This window comes from Gorilla gorilla, chromosome 2 (assembly GCF_029281585.2).
Source record: "Gorilla gorilla gorilla isolate KB3781 chromosome 2, NHGRI_mGorGor1-v2.1_pri, whole genome shotgun sequence".
Classification (NCBI taxonomy): domain Eukaryota; kingdom Metazoa; phylum Chordata; class Mammalia; order Primates; family Hominidae; genus Gorilla; species Gorilla gorilla.
In genome coordinates this window covers 182,815,415-182,839,521 of record NC_086017.1, presented here as the reverse complement: position 1 = coordinate 182,839,521, position 24,107 = coordinate 182,815,415, and the positions used below count along the sequence as shown (strand labels likewise).

Below are 24,107 nucleotides of genomic sequence, written 5' to 3'. Positions count from 1 at the left end.
CATGCTCTCAGTTGCATGAACAGGGTGTGAGGTCTAGAAGGAGCTGGTGGCGAGTTAACACCTTGTTGGAGATATGGTAGTAGCTGAGTCTCAAGGGTGACCTTGGATAAAAGTTGCCCGCACAGCTGTCTCACCAGATAGGATGGAGATTTCCTAGTTTTAATAAGGAGCGAGTCACAGGGCAAATCTCTGGTCATTTTGTCATAAGCCCTACATTTGAGATGTTTTGCCACTTGGAAGAAGGATGTAATATCACTAATATTTATGTTCATCCATCACACTGGAGAAAAATGGAAGTGTTATCTCTATTGTTCTGGTTGTATTATTTGCTTTTCTAGCTTTACTTCTTTTGTTAAAATTAGCCAGAATTGACTTATCTTCAATTCTAATAAGTAGTTTGGTTAGACACAAGGTGAGAAGACTGGTTTCCAGATACGAGATTTTGATGAGGAGAGTTTATGGAGAATTGTATACATCTGAATATGAAGGCAGTAACTTACAGGAAATGGAAAAAGCAGGGAACATGAAGTTGAGGGGTCAGGACTGAGTCAGGACTTTAATCACTTTGAGTTATTGCTTCTTCAATGAAAAGAAGGTTAAAAATAATAGTTTCCCCTGTAGGATTATTAGGAAAATTAAGAGATATGTGTACAGAATGCTTTGTAACCCAGAAAGCATTGCACACATGTTCCTTGTGCTGCCCAAACTGTGATCAGTTCTAAGTCTTATTCATATTCATTCATTCCCATTTGATTCACTCAGAAACAGTGACTGAGAACCCAATAGACACCAGTGACTCAGGATTTAGAGACAGCCTCTCCCTTCAGAAAACTCAGTCTTCCAGAGGAGTCAGAGACCAAGTGGAAAGGAGTGTACTCAATGAACTCACTTGGATGCCATAGAAACACTGAGAGAAAAGGCACCTAAACCAGCCTGGGCTGTCAGGGGAGGCTTTCTGGAAGAGGTGACACCTGATATGAGTCCCAATGGATGATAGGAATCAATCAGGCAAAGATGGGGTTGGAGGAACGCAAAGCTGCAGACGGAGCAGCCTATTGAAAGGCTGAGTTTGGAGAGCATGGAACATGTTTGGTTCAGTCCAGCTGAGCAGGGAAACGTAATACAAAAACCTCAACTATGAATCACAGGGAGAGAGAAGCGGTAGAAGGGAACATATGTGTAATTGAGATACTTGAGAATGTTTTAAGTGGTAATAGGGGAAAGTCACAGGATCAGGAGAAGTTGATGAGGGAGTTGACTGATGAAATAATAAGAGGACGGTTGGAAACAAGCAAAGGTGGGAGACAGGAGAGGCAGAGGAGGGGCCTTCTTCCAATGTTTTGGTGGGAAAGGAGTCAAAATCACAAATAAGGTGAGGGACATTGAGAGATTCTGCCCTTAAAGCCTCCCTTGTCATGGTAAAGTGAAATGCATGAGGTTATTTTATATTCTCAGTGCCTAGCATGGTGCTCAGCACATAGAAGGTGTTCAATAAATATCCATTGAGTGAACTACTGTCATCCTGAGAAGCTGCTTAAGAAGCCCTGCAAAGCGGCTGCACTGGAAAGCAAGGTGGCTTATCAGTCTGGCTGGTGCACACTGACTCTCTTTCCAGTTCATCAAAGTTTGGCAGCCTGCCTTTTAACTTGCCATTTCTTGTTAGTATTGATGCAACCCATGTGCTTCTGACCCTTGGGATTGTCGTCACAGGAGTCAGGTGTCCTGAGAATATCTCTGTTCCTTAGTACTATGCATAGGAGCAGCGGTTGAACAAAGACCAAACTAGTTCTTTCTCAGTGAGGCTGGCAGCCTGTCCACACCCACTGAGCAGAGTCTGGCTGCAGCTCAGACAAAAGCAGTTTATCCAGCCCATCTGGTTGTCTTTCTTACACATTTCAGACATGGTTCAAAGCTGCATTATAAAGAAATAATCCACCCCTGAAACAGGCTTGTATGGGCAAGCAGAGTGCAACAGAGGGGTGAGTTCTAGTCTCATCAATCCTTTGTCTGTATGATTCTGAGCCTCTGTCTTCTCAGTGCATTGAAGAGGTTGGACCAAATGAATGCCTAGATCATCATGTGTGCCAGGCATTACAGACCAGGTTTTGTATTCATTGGTTTCTTCAGTCTAAAAGTTGTATGCTCAGTTCTTACTCAGTGTCTGCCACCAAATATGTGCACCATACAGGTTTTGAATTGAATTGAGTTGCATTAATTTCTATTCTTTCTAAGACACATACACACATATAGTAAAATACTGCCCACTGGTTATGTAATTCACTTCCCTCATTTAATTCATTTCTTCTCAACAAATACTAAAGATATGAGAGAGATCAGATTTGATTTCTTTCAGAGATGGCAAGATATTAAAGCCTCTGAAGTGTGGGGTAAGAAGAACTAGGAGGTCTGTGCAGGCTCAGAGAAAGTAGGCTGTGATCACAGGTTAATGTTTGCCATGGAGATGTAACGGGGAAGTCTGGCCACAAGTTTCATTTATTGTCATTCTGAGTTCTCAAAGAGCTTACAGCTCAGCAAGAGGGAAAGAGCTGCAAATAGATAACTTTGGTTTAGCCAGAAAAAATGTCAGATTTGTATGATAGAGACCACAGAAATAAAAATTCACTGAGTCCCTTTTGGACTCCTTGCTAACTGCGTTCTCCTCCCACCTCTCTTGCTAAAGGTTACCGCTCTTCTAAAGTTATTGTGTATCATTTCCTCAATTAGTTTTTATGTCATACTTCCATATATATTTATCCATAGACAACATAACAGGATTGTTCTATGTTTTTAAATCCTAAACAAAAACTGTAAGCTGGCTTTTTCCCACCAAACTTTGTATTGACATTTATTCATGTTGATACATGTAGTTCTAATGCACTTATTTTCTCTGCTGTATAGCATTCCATTTAAAACATTCATTTACCTATTCTCTGATAGATGGATATTTTCAGTTGTCTAATTTTCTTTCTTTTTTTTTTTTTTTTTTTTGAGACAGAGTCTCGCTCTGTTGCCCAGGCTGGAGTGCAGTGGCGCGATCTCGGCTCACTGCAAGCTCCACCTCCCAGGTTCATACCATTCTCCTGCCCCAGCTTCCCAAAGAGTAGCTAGCACTACAGGCGCCCATCACCATGCCCGGCTAATTTTTTGTAGCTTTAGTAGAAATGGGGTTTCACCGTGTTAGCCGGATGGTCTCGATCTCCTGACCTCGTGATCCGCCTGCCTTGGCTTTCCAAAGTGCTGGATTACAGGCGTGAGCCACCGCGCTTGGCCATGAAATTACTTTCTAAAAGGTTATTTTAATTCACAGCAGTGCATGAGAGTTCCATTTCTTCACCAATACATTGTAATTTTATACTTGGAAAAATTTTCCAATCCAATGAATGTAAAATAGTATCTCGTTGTTTCAATACGACTTCCCTGATTACTGGAAAGGTTGAGCATGTTTAAAGTTTTATTGACAATTTAGAATTGATCTCCTATGGGTTACCTGTATATGCCCCTGGCCCTTGTTCCTTGTATTTTTTACATTTTTCTTATGTTTTTATAGGAGTTCTTTATACGTTCTACTTATGTCTTCTCCCAATCTGGGGTTCTTACAAATTTTTTTTGTGTGTGTGTAATTTTCCCATTTGTTCAATGAATGTTTTAAACTTTAGAGTAGTTGAATTTATAAGCTTTTCCTTTATGGTTTGTGCTTTTTATTCCTTTCTGACGCTAAGGTCTTAAGAACATTCTTCTATATTTCAAATGTTTACATGTTTGTAGTTCATGTTTAGGTCTTTAATCCTAAAAATATTTGTTGTTCATATTTGGGACTATAATATGGAAACTATTCTTATTGGAGCTTTGAGGTAGAGAACTAATTTTATTTTATATTTCTCTGAATTGCCAATAGTCTCAGCATTGTTTATTAAACAGTTTATTTTTCTCCATTATTTTTTTCATTTCACTTTTGTCATATGCCAGGAACTCATATTTGAATAGGTTTGTTTTGGGGGGGTCCGTACTTGGTTCAGTTCATCTATTTCTGTGCCAATAATGTAAAATTTTATTTCTTTCAGGTTCGTAATAATTATTGATCTATCTGATAGGGCAAGTCTTATCTACCTATTATAATTTCTCTGTTACAGATTCTAGGATCATATTGTCAGGTTCTGTAAGAAATTCTTAGGAATTTGAATCAGTAGATTTCCTTTGAGGAAAAGCAACCTTTATTTGCTAATTCAGTACCACATTAATTAAGCTTTAGGATGTTGTTTCAATCTTATAGCCTCCATTTATTTCTAATGAGAAGTTTATCGTCATTAGTGTGGTTCTCCTGAACACAAGCTATTTTTCTCCGACTGTTTTCAAAATTGTCTTTTTTCTTTACATGACAGCAGCTTGACTTTAATGTACCTCGGTGTAATTTTCTTTGCATTTATTCCTGTTTGGGATCCGCTGAACTTCTTCAACCTGTAAATTTATTTCTTTCACCAAATTTAATGAATTTTTTGTCATTATTTCTTTATACATTTTTTTTTCTGCCCCATTTTCTCTTTACCCTATCTTTCTGGGATTCAAATTATATGCTTGTTAGATTTTTAAAGTATTATCACATACAATACTAAGGCTCTGTTCCTTTTTTAAAAAAATCTTTTTTCCCCTCTGTCTGTCCTTCAGATTGGATAATTTCTATTGTTGTCTTCAGGTTTACTGACCCTTTCTTCTGTCATTGCTATTCTGCTGTTAAGCCCATCCTGCAAATTTTTTCTTTTCTCTGGTGAGATTTTCTACTTATTCGTTCACTAAAACCATATTTTCCTTTACATCCTTGAGCATTATTATAGTAGTCACTTTAAATAATCCTTCTCAGCTAATTTCAGCATGTCAGGATTGGTCTCTACTCTTCACAATGGATCACATCTTTCCGTTTCTTCTATGTGTAGTAGTTTTAGGTGACATTGTGACTGACATGTTGTAGAGACTCTGAATTCCTTTATACTTCTTTCCAGAGGTGGGATTTTTTGTTGAGTTTAGTTTTGTTTTCCAGTCATTTAACTTGCTTGGACTCAAACACCAAACCCCATCTGTCCTGTGGTGGGCAGTAGCAGAAATATCTGTTAAAGTCATTTTAGTACTAGCTGAGTTGCTTTGGAATGTATCCTATGCCTATGTAGTTCAAGCGTCAGCCTATGCAAAATTTGGGGCTGTCTCCCTCTCTGTGGCTCTCTCCTTTCTAGGATTTCTGGCCTCACTTTTCAGCTGCTGTGGTTGCTGTGAAGTTTGTTCTTTGTTTCTTCAAGCTGGAAATCTATGGACTTTCTATCCGAGTTTTAGTCACTCAAGTTGACATGGTCTGGGACCAGCCCTTAGACAAAAACAATGCTGTTTCTTTCTTCCAAATGTAGGTTTCCTTGCAGTTTCATATATATATTCCAGAATATGTAATTATCTGTGGGATGGTAAATCTAATAAAAGCAGTACCTCAATTACTGAAAGCTAGACATTGTGATCTTGGATAATTTTTATATACAGTTTTTCATTTTGTAGTTAACCACAGTTCCATGTAGTTTCTTCCCAGGGATGCTGGGTGTGGTTATTTAGTCCCTTTTAGATAGGCAGTGTAGCTCATTGAAGCTCTGGGTTTTTTTGTAAGAGTGTCACTTCCAGGCTGCTGCCTCCCGTGGTTCTGAGATCTTATCTCCTAAAATTTATGTGAGGCAACAGAACTGTAATCTCAGATGCTTATCTGAGATCCAGAACCCTTTGGGCCCTACGGCTTCAGTTCCAGTGTGCCCATCAGACTTTAGTTTCTTCATTCTTAGACACTGTAGGTTTTTTCTTCATTATTGTTTTTGTTGCTGCTGCCACTGCTGTTAACCTTGAATAAATCTTTTCTTAAAACAATTACAATTTACCTAACAATTCTGTGTTTTCAGTAGAAATGGAGCATATGTATTATCTTGATTCATTTTGTTTCCAGAACTTTGTAGCAGTGTTTTCTATAGTGGACAACATCAGACCATTCCCAGATCCAACTGTTGCTGCTAGTTCCTGTGCTTAGGGGGGACATGATTCAGGTAGGAATATATGGACTTTGGGCAGGGGTCTTACTGATAGCTCTTAGAATAACTAGGGGCATAGGAACAACTAACATTATTTTAGCATCTAGTATAGCCCAAGCTCTAAGCCACGCAATATTACTTCCATTTTACACATTAGGAATCTGAGACACAGAAAGACATAAATAACTTGTTTCACCATAAGGAGAGTCATATTTCAAGTTACTTGACTCAAAATCACATATCTACCATGGTACTGTACTGCCTCAACAAACATTTTTAGTAATTACATAGATGGCCAAAAAATTGAAATTGTGCTATGTCTACCAGCAGTTGTGACAGAATTCAAAAGCTAATCAGCACTGGAGAGTGTTTGGAGGAGATTACAATGTGAGTTTGCCAGATCCATTCTTCTCATAAGTGAAATTCATGGGTTATCATTGAAAACACTCTCTGTACTGCCAAAACTCACACCAACAGAGGTTGTTTCCCTGTTGCTTTGAAGGGAAGTGAAAGAAAGGAATGCATGAATATTCTATTCTTGGCCATGAAGAAACTGAGTATTCATTTAACATCCAAGGATGTTAATTTTAGAGGTCTGACCACAGTTTTTAGCAATATTAACTACCTTTCTTTTATCAAGAAGAATTTTCCCTTTGACTTAAGTCAATCCAGTGGTTGTACAAAGTCTGACTTACACGTAATAGACTTATTAACAGGCTTTGAAGTCAGGAGTAATCCTCCCATATTTTCTCTTCAAATACAAATCTTTATAATGTGCCTTGTCATTTACAGGGGCAGGAATAAATCTTCTTAGATGTTGACTCAGAATCCTCATCTAAATGCCCTTGGCATTTGGGCTAGTTTTTGTCTTCTGGGTGATGTCACTTAGAATATGTTGTTTTTCTGACATTTAGTAATGTTGAGAGAGGAGTTTTTAAAATTTTAATCTATCTATTGTAAAGTCCTAAACACAGACAACTTTATATTCATGTAAAACAGGTATTTTAATTTTCAGTTTTTAGGTGAGGAAGTTGAGCACCACCTAAAGTTACTTTGCCCAAGTTAATCAAGGCAGAAATAATAGCAAATTAGATCAGATTGTTGTGTGACCTTGACAGTCACTTTCCTGTCTGTGCCTTCAGTTTCCTTGCTTAAAAGGGGCTAAGAACAGCAGTTACTTCATAGGTCCGTTGTAAGGACAGATTGAGCTAATGCATGCACACCACCTGGATCACTGCCTGGTACATAGTAAATATTATGCAAGTTTGCTTTTTAAAAATTACTGTTAAATTCAGCACAAATGAATTTCTGCAGGAGCCAGGATGGTTCAGAAAAAAACAATGAACAAAACATGGGCTTTGGAATCCTGGTTCTAACACTATCCTAGCTCAAGTTTCCTGTATAGAGCCTCTAAGTTTGCATAGTAGGGTTGAATGGGAGTAGTTATAATTCTAGAGGAGAAAAAAAAAAAAAAGAGGGGAAGAGAAGAGAGGCAGGGAAGAAGGCAAAGCAGTCACTTCCTGGCTGGCCATAGCTTCCCACAAAAAGCAGCCAGTTGCTCCATCACATAGAACATCTTCCACATTGACTGTTTTGTATCAGTGTGCTCATCAGCACAGCCAAGGCCAGAAGGAGAGGGGAGAGGCATGCATCTGCCAGCAACTTAACCTGCCCTAGTATTGTGTCCGAAATTGGTGGGTTCTTCGTCTGCACTGACTTCAAGAATGAAGCCGCGGACCCTCGCGGTGAGTGTTACAGTTCTTAAAGACAGTGTGTCCGGAGTTTGTTCCTTCTGATGTTCGGATGTGCTCAGAGTTTCTTCCTTCTGGTGGGTTCGTGGTCTCGCTGGCCTCAGGAGTGAAGCTGCAAACCTGCTTGGTGAGTGTTACAGCTCTTAAAGTGGTGCGTCAGGAGTTGTTCGTTCCTCCTGACCGGACTTGTTCATTCCTCCCGGTGGGTTCGTGGTCTCGCAGGCTTCAGCAATAAAACTGCAGACCTTTGCGGTGAGTGTTACAGCTAATAAAAGCAGTGCAGACCCAAAGCCTAAGCAGCAGCAAGATTTATTGCAAAGAGCAAAAGAACAAAACTTCCACAGTATTGCAGGGGGCCCTAGCGGGTTGCCAGTGCTGGCTTGGGCAGCCTGCTTTTATTCCCTTATCTGGGCCCACTCACATCCTGCTGATTCGTCCATTTTACAGAGAGCTGATTGGTCCGTTTTACAGAGAACTAATTGGTCCATTTTGACAGGGTGCTGATTGGTGTGTTTACAAACCTTGAGCTAGACACAGAGTGCTGATTGGTGTATTTACAATCCATTAGCTAGACATAAAGGTTCTCCAAGTCCCCACCAGATTAGCAAGACACGGAGCACTGACTGGTATATTTACAAACCTTGAGCTAGGCACAGGGTGCTGATTGGTGTGTTTACAGACATTGAGCTAGACACAGAGTGCTGATTGGTGTATTTACAATCCTCCAGCTAGACATAAAAGTTCTCCAAGTCCGCACCAGATTAGCTGGACACAGAGCACTGATTGGTGTGTTTACAAACCTTTAGCTAGACACAGAGTGCTGATTGGTGCATTTATAATCCTCTAGCTAGACACAGAAGTTCTCCAAGTCCCCACCAGATTAGCTAGACACAGAGTGCTGATTGGTGCATGTAGGATCCTCCAGCTAGACATAAATGTTCTCCAAGTCCCCACCGAACTCAGGAGCCCAGCTGGCTTTGCCTAGTGGATCCCGTGCCAGGGCTGCAGGCCGAGCTGCCCACTGGTCTGGCGCTGCGAGCCTGCACTCCTCAGCTCTTGGGCAGTCAATGGCACTGGCGCTGTGGAGCAGGGGGTGGCGCCCCTGGAGGCTCCGGCTGTGTGGGAGCCGGCGGAGGGGAGGGGCTTGGGCATGGCAGGCTGCAGGTCCCAAGCCCTGCCCCCTGGGGAGGTGGCTGAGGCCCAGCGAGAATTCAAGCATGGTGGGGCGGGCCGGCAGTGCTGGGGGACCCAGCGTAGCCTCCACAACTGCTTGCCCGGGTGGTAAGCCCCTTACTGCCCGGGGCGGGTGGCGCCAGCCGCTCTGACTGCGGGCTTGCCGAGCCCACGCCCACCCGGAACTCATGCTGGCCTGTGAGTGCTGCAGGCAGCCTGGTTCCCACTGGTGCCTCTCCTTCCACACCTCCCTGCAAGCAGAAGGAGCTGGCTCTGGCCTCCGCCAGCCCAGAGAGGGGCTCCCACAGTGCAGCCGTGGGCTGAAGGGCTCCTCAAGCACAGCCAGTGTGGACGCCATGGCCTGAGGAGGTGCCAAGAGCGAGCGAGGGCTGCTAGCACGTTGTCACCTCTCAGTATCACAGGCCGTGTGACTTGCTTCCCTGTACTCCTCTTACCCCCGTGACGTACAACTCCTGAGGAAGCAAGAGAACACGTCCCTGGTGCAGCACTTCAACTGAATCCAAAAACATCTGGATGTGCCAGTGCCTCTGAGGGTCTGGTTGGAGGTCAGTGGAGCCCACGTGCTGTGCTGCATGCCATGGAGGCTGTGCCAAAGCCCTGCCCTTGCCCAGAAGGAGGCTGAGATGATTGGTGGCATTAGGAGAAGAAGTGAGAGCAGTTGTGACTGGGGATCTTTACTGAGCAGAGGCCAGGGATGCAGATGGACCCAGCCCATCTGGAGGCCTGCATACGGGGATCAGTCCCACCACTCACAACTGTGCAGCCTCAGTAAGCTCCCATGGCCCCAGTGAGATTGTTGTGAGGATTGGAAGTAATACCTGTAACGTGCCTTTCAGTACAGGCACTCAAGAAATTACAGATCATATTTTCTTAACCATCAACATTTGAAATAGATGTCAATTTCCTTTAACATTTGTATTTGACTCTGGAAGCAAAGTTTGAATTCAAAGATATGACTGAGATGAGCTAGAAGCTGATAACACTGCAAAGAGGGAAATATTTAACTCTAGGATATATTAAAGGAAATTAGAAAGCTCATGCCAGAGAACAAATGCCATGGATGTTTTTAAAAGGTCGTTCAAAGAGGTCAAAGAATTTAGGAAAAGTCATGAGAATCAAGAAATGCTTTTCATGCCCCAAAACGTGTGAGTTATATCGTAATTCAGTATTGGATAGTGAAACAGCTGTCTAGAAGGTTGTCCTTTCTGGAAACCATGATGTCTTATGGGATTTCTTGTTGCCTCCATGGCATAAAGCTGCCTTGGTTTTCTTGGGTTATTATTAAAAATGGCTGGGATAGATCATTATCAGAAGAATCCTAATGACATACTTACTAGTTGAGATTAGCTAATGGCAGAAATTGTGGAAATTTTAAGAGCTATGTAACCATTTTGCTTTATGTCATTATAGATGTGTTTTTGTTTGTTTCTTTGTTTTTAGCTAGGGGAAAAAAAGAGAACATGAGTTCAACTCCTATTCTGTGGGCACAGTGAGTCCAAAGTATTTAGCACCAGTCTGGATATCTCAGGGATAAAAGCAGCGTCAGCGTTAGGCCACGTGGAGGATGTGATATAAAACCAGGAGAGAAGGTTAAGTAAGTGGAAGATTGCTGGGCTCTGGGCTCCCTGAGATCAGACTAGATGTGGAGCTCAGTGGAAGGGCTGTGTTTGGGTATCAGACTTCTGACTCTTAGAACCATAGACGTAATAGCAAACTGTACTCACAGGTTATGGGCAGGAAAGGCGGCTGGGTGATTCCATGTCTTGGCATCTCCTTTTCTTGGCACGGGCACAGGTGGAAGGCAGAAGAGGAGCAGGTGCATGGCTTTTGGGTCAGCCAGAGCCAGGCTGAGAGCTGACTTACTGACTTTCTGACTCTTCACCTCTGTCAGACTGTCTGCAAAGTGGGAATGATGACAGTACTCCTCATGAAGTTGCTGTGAGGATCATTTGACATGATGCATGAAAAGCCCTCAGCAAAAGCCTGGCACACAGGAAGCTTCATTAGCAGTTTGCTGTGTTAGCTGTGATTGCGTTGGCAGCCAATCTGTTTCTAACCTGTTATACGCCTCTCAGGGGCTTTTCAACCAGAAGGCTTCTACATCTGAGTGTGTCTGTGGTATGCGAGGGAAAATAATATCTCTTTGTGTCATTCACTGAATAACCTGGAGATGACAGCTTTCTCTATGGACAGCTCATTGATTATGTCACTTAATCAACAAACGTGTTGAGTGGGTGCTCGGCTGGGTGTCTGTGGTGAATGCCCATGACTCTAACCCTCCTCCCCCAAGAGTGTCCCTGTCTAGTGGGAAGACAGATGTGTCAGTGCATCAGCACATGATTGCAGCTCAGTGGACATGCTTCTTCACTTAAAGGTCTTGAGAGTACAACCATGAACCTATGAAAATATATGCAAAATGCTGTGTGTGAGCCCATGCTCTTTTTTTTCTGGGGTAGTGGGTTCATAGATTTCATCAAAGTTGCAAAGGATGCTGGACCTCAAAGGGAGCAGGAGCCACTGTTGTGAAAAAAGTGGAGAGCGCCATGGGGATGCCAAGGAAGGATTGCATAACCAGCCAGGGAGAGCAGGTTGGATGAGGCCAGGAAGACATGCAAGGAAAAGGAAGGGCATTAGCTGGGTCTGACTGGCTAATGCCTTCCATGATTGTTTTTGCAGAGGAAGGCTTACTGGTTTCTCTTATACTTAGTGTAGTACAGTCCAGAAATTTCAGGACTGGTTGAATGACAGAGACCCATTCTTAGAGTAGCCCAGCCAGAAAGACAGTTGCAAGATGGTATGTTAGTTTTGGGAGCTAAATAAGAGATGAAAAGCAGGATAAACTCTCCTAAGATTATTTTTTCAGGGGTCAGCTTTTAATAGAATTAAAGATGACACTAGCAACCAAGATGATTTTTGCCTGTAGATGAGTATCCATGATCACATTTGCTCCTCACAGCTTCCCAAGGGAGGAAGCAGGAGTGGAACATTTCACAGAGGGACACTGCAACCCTGGGGCTGGTAGTTGCCCAGGTTACACTCATAGTAAGGATAGAACAATTCTAGGTCATTTGATCTTTCCCTTATACCATTGACATCTCATTTTCTGTCCAAGGTACATAATCACCTTCCATTAATATTTGCGGAAGCAATGTTCCTTTTTAAAAAAAAGTCAAAGATCCAAGTAAACATCAGAGGATATTTAAAATGTATTTTCTCAAAATATATAGTCTGGAATGTAAAATATGTTAATATCATTTACTTTATTCAAAGTCAGCTAAACTCAAAAAATATTTATCCAAGTCATATTATATTACTAAAGATTGAGTTTAGTACTTGAATCCACATTTATAATTTTTATATCTCAGAGAGCATCAAGTCAGTTCCAGATATAGAGTTGCTGTATGATGTGTTTTCGAAGGTTATATATTATGGATCCTTTAATTTATTTCATCATCATGAAAAAATGGGAAAACAAGATATCCCCATAACTCAGTTTGGGTTTAAACTATCTAATCATAATTTTTTTTTACGTTCATACATTATGATATAATTTTTGGCTTAGGAATCCATTGCATTTATTTATCTCAGTTAAGTACAATAGCATCTAGAAAAAAAAAATGAGTGTATTTTTGCATATTATGTTAGAAATGGAGCAATAAGTAAATCGTAACTATGTTCATAGAGTGAATGTAGGTTGTTTTTATTTTAAAAATTGTTTTACTTTTTAGCCATGCGTAGTGGTACATGCCTACAGTCTTAGTTACTCTGGAGGCTGAGGCAGGCAGGTCACTTGAGCTCAGGAGTTCAAGGCTGCATTGAGCTATGATCATACCACTGTACTGCAGCCTGGGCAAGAGAGCAAGACCCTGACTTTAAAAAAAAGTTTTAAGAGTATATGAAGAAAATTGTAAAAGTCTCCCAGTGCCCATCTTTCCTCCCACCTCTAGTCCCACCTCTGGATTGGCAAGTAGCTGGGCTTTGAGGTCAGATCAAATTGATCACCAGCTTCATCACTTCCCAGCTTTGTGGCCCTGCCAAGTTTCTACCTTCTCTAAGCTACTCATTAAAAATGCTAGTAACAATGGGACCCAGCTCCTAAAGTTATTGTGAATATTAAATGAGATCATGATATTAATCACTTTGTACAAAACCTGGCATGTAGTACATATTTAGCAAATACTGGCTAATGTTCATATTTATGTTAATATCAATAATTATAGTTGATATTATTATTGTATTTTGGTTAAGGCAATGTTTATCTATTTGTTATCTGAAAAGGAAAGTATCTGCTTCTCTTTGATGTTCTCCTTCCCAATCTTGTTGAAAATCGAGAATAGAAAATTATCTGATTTCATCACTGAATAACTGGAGGTCATTAAATCTTCCCTGCAAAGATTTTCAGTTCTATAATTCAAAACGAGAATAAAAAAAACCCTTATTTGCTTTCCAGATACATACGCAAACAGAAGTAAAACACAGCTGCTCTTATCTCTCCATGGGCACCATCTCTTCTTGGTACTGAAAGAGATAATGATCTTGCAGTATAATTTTATAAGGAGGTAACAAAATCAATTGCATTATCTCAAGTGTAAACACTGAAGCCCTTATCCCATTGCTGGCTAATATAGGCTGTGCCTGTGGCAGCTGCTCACCCCCTATTATAGATTATTTTAGATGAAAGAAAACATTGACTGATAAATGAAGATTTGACAACATAGGAGCGTAGATGGTTTTGCAGCTTGATATTCAAGAATGAAACCAACAATACAATGGTTGGATGAAAAGTCAGCACACAATGCCCATGGACACAAGTAAAGGTAGAGATAGACAAATCACTTCTTTCATTGTCTATTGTTAAATAGTAAAGTCTTTACAAAAGCATGAACAAGTCTGCAAATGCATTGGGTCCATTGAAGTTCCACATGATCTTATAAAATATTATAAACCATAAAAGTAAAAGGCTAAGAAGAAACTCAGGAAGCTGTTGAGATATGTTGTTTTCATAATTGAGGTGACTGTGGGATTAGTATGATCCCTTCCAAGGTATGGTGACTAAAGTAGAGGACATGTCTTGTCACAGGACTTAAACTTCATATAAAAGATTAATTTAGATTTATAGACATTCAAGCCCATAAAATAAAAGTAATTATGGGCCTCTGTAACCAGCTCCATAAGATTTTAGAGCCAGACAAAATCTGCTTTATAAACTCAACACTGACACAAGTTGAGTGACCTTGGACGATTGTTTAACTAAATCTCTCAGAATAATCATACCTACCAGGTAGGGTCATTGTGAGTATTAAATAACATAACTGTGCTAAAATTGTGTTTAGCATGTAATAAACACTTGATAAATGATAAGATGTTTTCTTTGTTTCATGTCTCACTCTTCAAGTTTTTCATAAGTGAATATGCTTCTTTTTTCTCTATCTGAAGTCAGATATTTATTTCAGCTTGGTGCATTGGCTCTGTAACACTGTGTAGATTACTGTAGTCTTTGTATTTCTTAAAATTAACAGGCATTTTTAAGATCAGCACATAGTTCAAAAGGAAGGTTATTTGGAGTAACCTTTGTTTTTCTTCACTATGTTAAGAAAGTTGGCAAAGTTAATAAGTCTGTTTAATCAATAAAAATATCTGAAGTCTTTAAAAATTAACAAGCTGCAATGATATGATGTAATTTCTTATCTGTTTTTCCTTGTCTCTTTTCCTCCAAATTTTTCATTACCTTGTATTTTAAATAAAGTAAAATCTGACACATTGTTAAGTGTTTGTTGAATGAAGAGGAAAGGACATACATATTTTGATTTTGACCAAGGGCAACGGCTCCTCAATGGAGGCTGAATAGATCTTAATTAAGTTATCCAGGTTAGAAAACATTCTGCTACCTGCTTCTCTTACCCAAATGCAAAACTACTCTGATTAATCTCTTGGGATAGGAAAAGGGTTAAAGTAATTAAATTATAAGGGAGGCTGAACACTTTTATGGCATCTCTTATCTACAGTTAGGGTTTTCGTGTTAAAAGAGCTCTAGAGATGAAATGGCTCAACCTCCTCGATTTATAGAGAGGAAACAAAGACCCTGGGAATTTAAATGGCTTCATCCTGTGGTAACCGAGTTGCAGGAGTTTATTTCCAATTCTTCCTGTTAGGGTTTGCTCTTAAATGGACTTGCCCCAGGGTACTTATTTATATTAACTGTTCCATCTATTCCAAAGCGCTTACATATCTACAAAGAATAGATAGCAAGATAAAGGTTGTGGTTGAGAATATCGACTTTTGGGTTAGAGAAACCTGAATTCCAGTCCCTTCTTCACCACTTACCAGCTGTGTGACCTTGACAGATTGTTTAAAATATTGGTCAAGTTACTTAGTCTTTCTTTGTCTCAGTTTCCTTATCTATAAAGAGGGGATGGCAAACTCCTGTCATGCTCAAAATAGAAATAACAAACCCTCACAGATTTATTATTAATGACAAATGAGATAATGTATGTGAACAATTATCACCAGCGAGGAGCATTCTAAACAATTAGTAACTATTAACTATTATGGTATAAATTAGAAGTGGGAGGGAAAGTTGAAGGAAAGAGACAGTCCTATACTTTGCTATAGTAGGCCACAAATTTGGCTCCAAGCTTTCTTACAGGCAACATAGAGAAAGAAACATGATCGATTACATACTTCCAGGGAACGTAGATATATGAATTTTATATGTCTGGCCAAACCAGAACCTCCCTCCTTCACTCCCATTTTTGAATTTCCAAACACGGTCTCTTTCTCCCAGACATAAAAGTATAGGTTTTCGAGACTCATTGAGTTATAATAAGGGCTGTGTAAGTTTGCCTGAGACTTTCTTAGCATTTCCCATATAGCCACTTAGCTTTTTGATAGCACCTGCAGGAGAGACCCAGCTAAGTGTCTTCACCTGGGCAAATTTCAATCTCAAGAAGCCCAAGACCTTGGAGGAGGCCAGGGGTGAACTTTGGGTTATGTGCCTCATTTTCCTCACCCATATCAGGTGCTCCTTAATCACAGGGGCCTGCCTTATTCACCTTCACGTTTTCATTCATCTCATCTCACATGTGGTGGATGCTCAGTGTTTGTGATTTGCAGTAAGAAATGAACATGTGCCAAAGAGTTACTGGTATGAGCGTCCTTCCATTTTAGGGCCTGGTTTTAACAGATTATTTCTACATCAGGCAAAACAGACGTTTCATCCAACTCTGATGACAGTGTGCAAAGCTTGAATCTCAATATTTTACATGAAAAATAATATCCATGTGAACTCTTCTGCCCTGGGTACTGATGTGCAACGACTTGTGTTATTAAATGTCAGAATGAAACAGAACTGGTTTTCTTTAAAGAAAAAAAAAGGAGGGAAGTATAATTCTAGCACCTCAGATGTCTTTCGGAATAGGTATATTAATCAATTTCCTTTCAAGACACATACGTTATTATACCTCACGTAAAGTCATGGCCAAAATCTCCTATCTTGAAGAGGTAATATACACTTTGCTTGGGATATCACCTACAGAGAAAATGTAGAAATATTATGCTATCTTAAAAATATTTCTAAATCTATATATTTCAATATGTGAAATACTCTAAATTTTCTTTAGGAAATATTTAGAGTTGCTTATTTTTCATGATATTCTTTCTTCAGCTGTATTTATTACAGCAAATAATCTATTTCTTTCTCTGAATAAGCTTTCCCAAACCAATCTCCCTTGAATTACTTATCCAAGTTAATAAAGTTGGATGAGAGAAATGTTGGCATTCAATGTGGTGTTGCTTTTTTTTTCTTTTTTCTTTTTTCTCTTGTTTTCAATTAAGTACTCTGTTTTAATTTACAAGTTAGGAATCCTTTAAATGTTAAACAGGAACATAAACTAAAAGGTTGTTTTGGATAACTGAGGCTCACACAGAGCAGGCTGAATTGTTTCCATATGCTGTATCTAAGTCTGGATTCAAATTGTGGAATAGCATTTTATGTTATCAAAATGCTAAGTCTTTGTAACCCTTTTCTTCTTTCCTAGCCCCTTTGCTTTTACTCTGTCCAAAGTTAACATGTCACTGAAAAACGAGCCACGGGTAAATACCTCTGCACTGCAGAAAATTGCTGCTGACATGAGTAATATCATAGAAAATCTGGACACACGGGAACTCCACTTTGAGGGAGAGGAGGTAGAATACGACGTGTCTCCCAGCGATCCCAAGATACAAGAAGGTAAAGACGGATGATCTGAGTGGGGAAGAAAAGAGTTTATCTCGGTTGGTCGGAAGAGCACAGATTTGAAGTAACCAGCAAATGATTGATTTTCCTTGCAGATGTAACACTGGGCTCAGATCATTTTATAAGAGGCTTACTTGTTTTAACACGTGATTCTTAAAAGAATGCCTGTAAAAGACAAGTTATGCTAATCATATATTGCATTAACTTTACTTTTTTTTTTTTTAGTGTATATCCCTTTCTCTGCTATTTATAACACTCAAGGATTTAAGGAGCCTAATATACAGACGTATCTCTCCGGCTGTCCAATAAAAGCACAAGTTCTGGAAGTGGAACGCTTCACATCTACAACAAGGGTCAGAGCGTTTATGGACTCACCCTTTTTTCTTTTGTCAATATATGTGAATTAGTACATAGCCTTTCATTTTCCTCCCTCTTAGCTATGATCATGTTTGTAGGTTTTTGTTTGTTTGTTTTTATGTATCTATCATTTCCAAGTCATTTTCACCTGTCAAGTTTTTGCCTCCTTCCCATTTAATCTTCATTCTTATATTCCTCTTTCTTCATTTGAGCCAAAGCTCTTTCTTTTAAAAAGGCATGTAAGGCAAATTAACAGTTTAATAAATTGCAAAGTGCCTCTCTTAATCTTCTTCTCTCCCCAGTTTTCTGTTTCATTTGGACTCTTGATGCATATTTATTCCACCTTGCATGGCAGGTACAAGTCAACAAGAATTTTAGCTTTCCTAATGTTTATTTAGCATGAAAATGTTGGTGCTACCTGGCTCTTAAGAAAAAAAGCCAGGATACTGGATAGGCCAGTGCCATTACCTCAAAATACTGTTGAGAGAATTCTGCAGGCATACTCTGCCTCTCTGATTGGTTCCTAGAAAACCATCCTTTAGTCCTCATTCACGTGATATTTCATTGAATGCTGAAAAGGCTTTGGAGTAAAATGTCTTCAACAATCAAAGTTATGCCCTTTGAAATGGATTGGACTAGAAGAAGCTGTTAGGGTAGCTACTTTTCTCTGTTCCTGGCTGGATTTTGCAGTTGTTAAGTCTCCGGGGGAGGACAATTGCTGCAGGGTGGTGACCTTTGTCCCTTCAGGCTAAGATCTAGCCATGGCAGAGTAAGGCCACCACTGCCTCCTGCCTCAGGGGAAGCACAGATTAATAACCAGCTGTCAGGGCATGCTTTGCCTTCTCTTCCTCCTTGTCTTTTGGAGGTGGCATGCGCTGCATTGCTTTCTGGGTGGTTTTGCCTGGTGCTGTGTCCCAGCCTACCTGCACATGTACTGACTCCCAGTTTACACTCACTTTGGTGTTAGCCTCTGGTTTAGGCTTTCCCTGTGACTCAGGTCCATGTCTCCCTGATACACCACTGAGCACAACTCACTCAGAAATGTCTCTAAGATGAGCTTTGTTTTCTTATTTCACCTGCCAGCATTTAGATTGAAAGATAATAACATGTGGGGGTAAATGACAGACTCTAGAGCCAGACTGCATGGTTTAATTCATCTTTGCCTTGTGATCTTGAATGAGTGACTTAACCTCTCTGTTCCTGTTTCCTCTTCTGAATAAAGGGTATAACAGTGCTTACATTATAGGTTTGTTATGAAGATTTAGTAATAATAATACATGTGTATTATATTATACAAGTATACACTGTATACTCATTACTGCAGTCACTTTTTCCACCCACCCATCCTTAACACTGGTGGTTCCTTAGGGTGGGTGGGTGGTATAGACCAGGCTGGACCTTGGAATGTGTTTCACAAGAGAAGGAGAGAAGGCATGTCGTGCCATTTCTGAAGAACAAAAACAGCCAAGATGGTGCTGTTAGTATACAATACCTCTCACCCCTGCCAATTGCCTGGTTCACGGCTTATATTTGTGGACTGGACCCCTGAAGGCTAATTAGGGCCTTTCTCATTGTCTCCTCCACCTAGTTCTTCATTTCAGGTGTGTGTGTGAGTGGATGCATACAAGCACATATGTTGGAGGAACAGCATTTGTAGGAATCGTCTCGTGTGATTGAAAGTTTGTCTTATGTAATTCATCAAGTGAACATTTAGAGAATATTATTTCTGCAATTGGCTGCTTTTGAAACAAATTTACTTAAGTACTTACACAAAATAAGTAGGCTGGACTTAAGTATACTTCTCTGTTACTAGTTAAATATTGTTCACTGAAAGCTTTTGGAATTTTTGTTGTTATCTAAAATATCAAACATTTTTATGTATCACTGTAGGTACCAAGTATTAATCTTTACACTATTGAATTAACACATGGGGAATTTAAATGGCAAGTTAAGAGGAAATTCAAGCATTTTCAAGAATTTCACAGAGAGCTGCTCAAGTACAAAGCCTTTATCCGAATCCCCATTCCCACTAGAAGGTAACCATTTTGGAATTAATTATGCCAGTATACAAGTTGAATGGAAAGTGTATTTTGTCTGGGTGTGGTAGCTCATACCTGTAATCTCACCACTTTGGGAGGCTGAGGCAGGAGGATCAGTTGAGGCCATGAGTTTGAGACTAGCCTGTGTAACGTAGCAAGACCTCCTCCCTACAAAAAAAATTAAAAATTTAGCTGGACGTGGTGGCACGTGGTGATGGTAGTTCTACCTACTCAGGAGGCTACAACAGGAGGATTGCTTGAGCCCAAGAGTTTAAAACTGCAGTGAGCATGATTGTACCACTGCACTCCATCCTGAGTGACAGACCACATTCAATCTTTAAAATAAATAAATAAAAAGTGTATTTAATTCACAATATCAGCTAACTAGTCTATTGTTGGTAGATATTTTCAATTAAATATTCTCTTAAAAACATGCCATCTCATGAAAGACATACTAAAGTCATAGTCACAGAATAATCTAGTAGGTGTTTGCATTCTGTGTGTTTGTGTTTTAGACACACATTTAGGAGGCAAAACGTCAGAGAGGAGCCTCGAGAGATGCCCAGTTTGCCCCGTTCATCTGAAAACATGATAAGAGAAGAACAATTCCTTGGTAGAAGAGTAAGTTTCTCCACTATTCTGTGGTTTTAAACCTAATTTTGCAGTGCTGTAGAAACACAGCATCTACTGAGGGGTGAAGTAGGCCTGGCTACAACTCCTCTCATCCACTCATTGATCCCCAGACTGGTTTAGCTTTTCTGGAACTAGTTAGGTAGTCCCTTCTTTCCCCAAGCCATACAGTGCATTTTCTCAGAAGAGGAAGAGCGTTCTTGGTTAGGACTTGACATTATGAAGAAGCTGTTCTCCCTGCTAGAACCTCCTTGGGCTTATTGTGAGTCAAAGATTGAACTCATTGTTGTGGGTTTTGAGATCTACTCTTTTAAAATTATATTTTCCATACATGAGTTTCCGTGTTTGTAATAGCCTATCTTAAATATATGTAAAATCTCATTCCTAAACTATAGATGGAGCAGTTAGGGCCTGAGAAGAGTATGACGGAGTACAGACAGGCACAGCATTGGGACAGAAAACTCCAGAGGAGGGGCACTTCTGCCTGCTCTGCTTCCAAGATGGGTGCTGCAGAGTGTGGACAATTAATTTTTTTTACTAGAAAATGAACAAGTGTTTGTTAATTTCTGTCAGTTCTGTTTTGTAATCTGAAACATTTATGTTCCAGAGGGAATGTTTGATTTCTCCTTTGTAGTTGTCATCTTGTTTAAAATCTTTGTAGGCATCTGGACCAAATATTTTCAAAGATACCTAGACATATAAAATTATATAGTTTTGGTTTACTGTGTGCACATGTATGAATTCAACTGAAAATGACACTTAGTGATTCAGCAAAAGCATGCTGGATTTTATATCATGGTCAATGTGATTGACATATGTTGCTCCAGTGTCCCAAGCCTATATCCCTCTACTCCCCATCTGCCTCCACACACAGTTTAGCATATTTAAAATCAGTACATTCTACTAGAAAGTCTTTTAACCTTTCTCCACCTTTGTTTCCTGAAAAGCTGTTTAAAATTTGTAGTGTATCTTTCAGTAACTTCAGTGTTAGAATTGAAAAAAATTGAAAGTTTTTGGTAATATCAACAAATGCTTTAAAACAACTTATAGCAAGTCCTTCTATAATAGCTATATATATATATATATATAATAGGGCTTGTCAGCAGTTTATAGAAGACCTAAGCATATGGAAAGTTAAACAGTAAGAAGATATTTAAATAATAGTTCAAGAGAAATATGGAAATAACACCTTAATGCTATTCAGGATTCCTTGCTCCATGATTATATTAATAAATAATTGAATAACTTGTAGAAGTTAAGATGAAAATGATGATCTCATCATTGTCACTACTGTTTAATTTTTAAAAATAAATATGACCATGTTAACACTTATCTAAAATATTTGCATTACAGAAACAACTGGAAGATTACTTGACAAAGATACTAAAAATGCCCATGTATAGAAACTATCATGCCACAGTAAGTACTAGTCAGTGATTTAAGTTTGGAGTAATTTTCACTATAGTAAATTGTCAGCTAAATTTTGGATCATTTTAATAACACAAGTGATTGTATCCACATCTACATTCGTCCTTGGATTAAAATAAATTAAGTGAATACAAAGTTGATTTTACAGCAAGGATCCAGTTTACAGTGGTGTGATGCTGTTTTAAAAAGTTGAGTAGAACTTAATATGTCTATAACAATAGATTTAAATGAACTTGAAATGCTGCTATAGGCTAGATTATCTAGAAATCAACCTTCTTCTCTTCTCAGGTTTCCAGGAAAATGCCAAAAAGCATTTTTTAGCTACAAAGAGTAACTGTTGAGTAGTAAGTGATGAAAACAGTTGAGTGGAGTTGAATGCCTGAAGATTTTGTGGTGCATAGGGCGATTGCCATCTGATTGGTTTGTCATGCCTGTTAAAGGCCTGTCTTTTCATGTGAAAGTGAGAAGCATGGGAAAAGCTAGGAAAGAAAAAACCCTTGAGGAATCCAAGTAAAGAAAGAAGAGGTGATGGGGCTTAGATGCAGCCACAGAGATTAAGCTTGGGGTATGCAGCTGGCAAGCAGGGAGGGAGTGGGTTTTCTAGTGTCAGCAAACAATTAGCTCTGCACTATTAAAGGTGGGGTGTTTTTAAAGGTTTAGCCTTCAATTATTCAGAGGCCTGGATAACTGAGAATGCATTGGTTTATTGTATGTATGTATGCATTTGTATGAATTGTATGGTTATGGGGGCTGTATGCATCTATATTATATATGTGCAGAACTCTAGAGTTGGTGCAATTGTGATTTGTCCGCTAGTTTAGAGAATGGCATCACATAAACACATAAACCGAAACAGTAAAGACTTTAGTGTATTTTGGAGAGGATGCAAGAGCACTTGGCTCTGCGAGTTTCTCATGACAGGAGCTGCCTTCCTGCTGCCTTGCAGCACACGGTTTGGAGTCTGGTCCAAATATACATCCAGCTGTCCCATTACACACAGGTGACCTGGATCTAGGTCACTACCTGCCTCCAGCAGCAGCTTGCACTGGGGCATTCAATGGACTTGAGGGAGCTTCTATGTCTTCATAAACCTGGAGAAGGGTTTTCTCAGGAAAACAGGAATTTGGGTTGCACCAGAGGATATCAAGAGAAGGATGATGGGAGGCAGGGGTTTCTTTTCTTCTAGGACTCAGGAACTTGTATTGTTGAAATAACAATGAATAAGGATACTACTACTATTGTTAATAAAAATGATACCTCCTCTTGTGTTGTCTGAAATCCGACATGATATTTTCTTTAACAGACAACTATTTAAATGTGTATTAGTGCCCATATGCAATAATTTTCCATTTCTTTTACTTTTCTGCCTGCCTGTGACTTTACTTTTACTATTTCTTTTGGCTGTAACCGTTCTTGGTGAGTTCATTCTTCTCTTTTCATGTACTTTTCTACATTTGGGATTCTACTGTTGACTAAAGAATGTTTACATTTAAAAAGTGTTCATTTTAATGACTTTTCCAGTCATAAAAATATTTTCAAAGTTAGGCCATGTTGTATTTAGAAATCCCAGAGTGACCTATAAACATTTCCTTTGGAAGGGAAAGCCTCATTAGCAACTGACTGTGAATAGATTCTCCTCTCATTTTCTTTTTTTTTTTCTTTTTTGGGATGGAGTCTTGCTCTGTTTCCCAGGCTGGAGTGCAGTGGCATGATCTCAGCTCACTGCAACCTCCGCCTCCCGGGTTCAAGCGATTCCCCTGCCTCAGCCTCCCAAGTAGCTGGGACTACAGGTGGGATTACAGCAAATTTTTGTATTTTTAGTAGAGACGAGGTTTCACCATGTTGGCCAGGATGATTTCGATCCCTTGACCTTGTGATCTGCCCGCCTCTGCCTCCCAAAAGTGCTGAGATTACAGGCGTGAGCCACCGTGCCCAGCCTCCCTCTCATTTTCGATGGTTACTGAGATTATTCTCTCCAACAGCTGAATTGTTCAATATGATTCAAGCATGGGATACAATTTGATATACATTAATTCTCTAACATTCTTTTTCTTTAAATGTAGTCTGGCCTAAAGACTAGATCTGTAGACCTCTGCCTCATATTTGTGAAATGAGATTGGAATTTATCTGTTTTCTTCCGTAATTGTGAGAAATACTAAAAAAGTATCTGTTAAAAAATGCTTTACTGTCTGTAAAAAGCATAGTAAAAGTTATTTTAACATGTATATAATAAATTTATACTTTTATAAGTATAAAACAAACCTATTTTAAGTTAATTCAGGTCCATAAGCAGATAGAATCATGGATCATAGGTCAAGGGACTGAATAGGATATGTTCTTTATCTCTATAGGGCCATCCAGATCTGTATTTGGAATAAGTGTGTTTAACAAATAGCTCAAGTGATTCTTATCATCAGGAGTTTGAGAA

General features: G+C 39.5%; 1 protein-coding gene across 3 annotated transcripts in view; it reads left to right on the top strand.

Annotated features, from left to right (window-relative positions):
* Positions 1-24,107, top strand: part of PLD1 (phospholipase D1) — a 209,754-nt gene that overhangs the window by 55,718 nt on the left and 129,929 nt on the right. For all 3 annotated transcript variants that reach the window (XM_063704354.1, XM_055381467.2, XM_055381468.2), the window contains exons 2-6: positions 17,029-17,219; positions 17,451-17,578; positions 19,473-19,618; positions 20,137-20,242; positions 21,605-21,670. In XM_063704354.1, coding sequence (XP_063560424.1) covers positions 17,060-17,219; positions 17,451-17,578; positions 19,473-19,618; positions 20,137-20,242; positions 21,605-21,670 — 606 coding nt within the window. In that variant the 5' untranslated portion in view covers positions 17,029-17,059. The remainder of the gene's footprint in view (positions 1-17,028; positions 17,220-17,450; positions 17,579-19,472; positions 19,619-20,136; positions 20,243-21,604; positions 21,671-24,107) is intronic.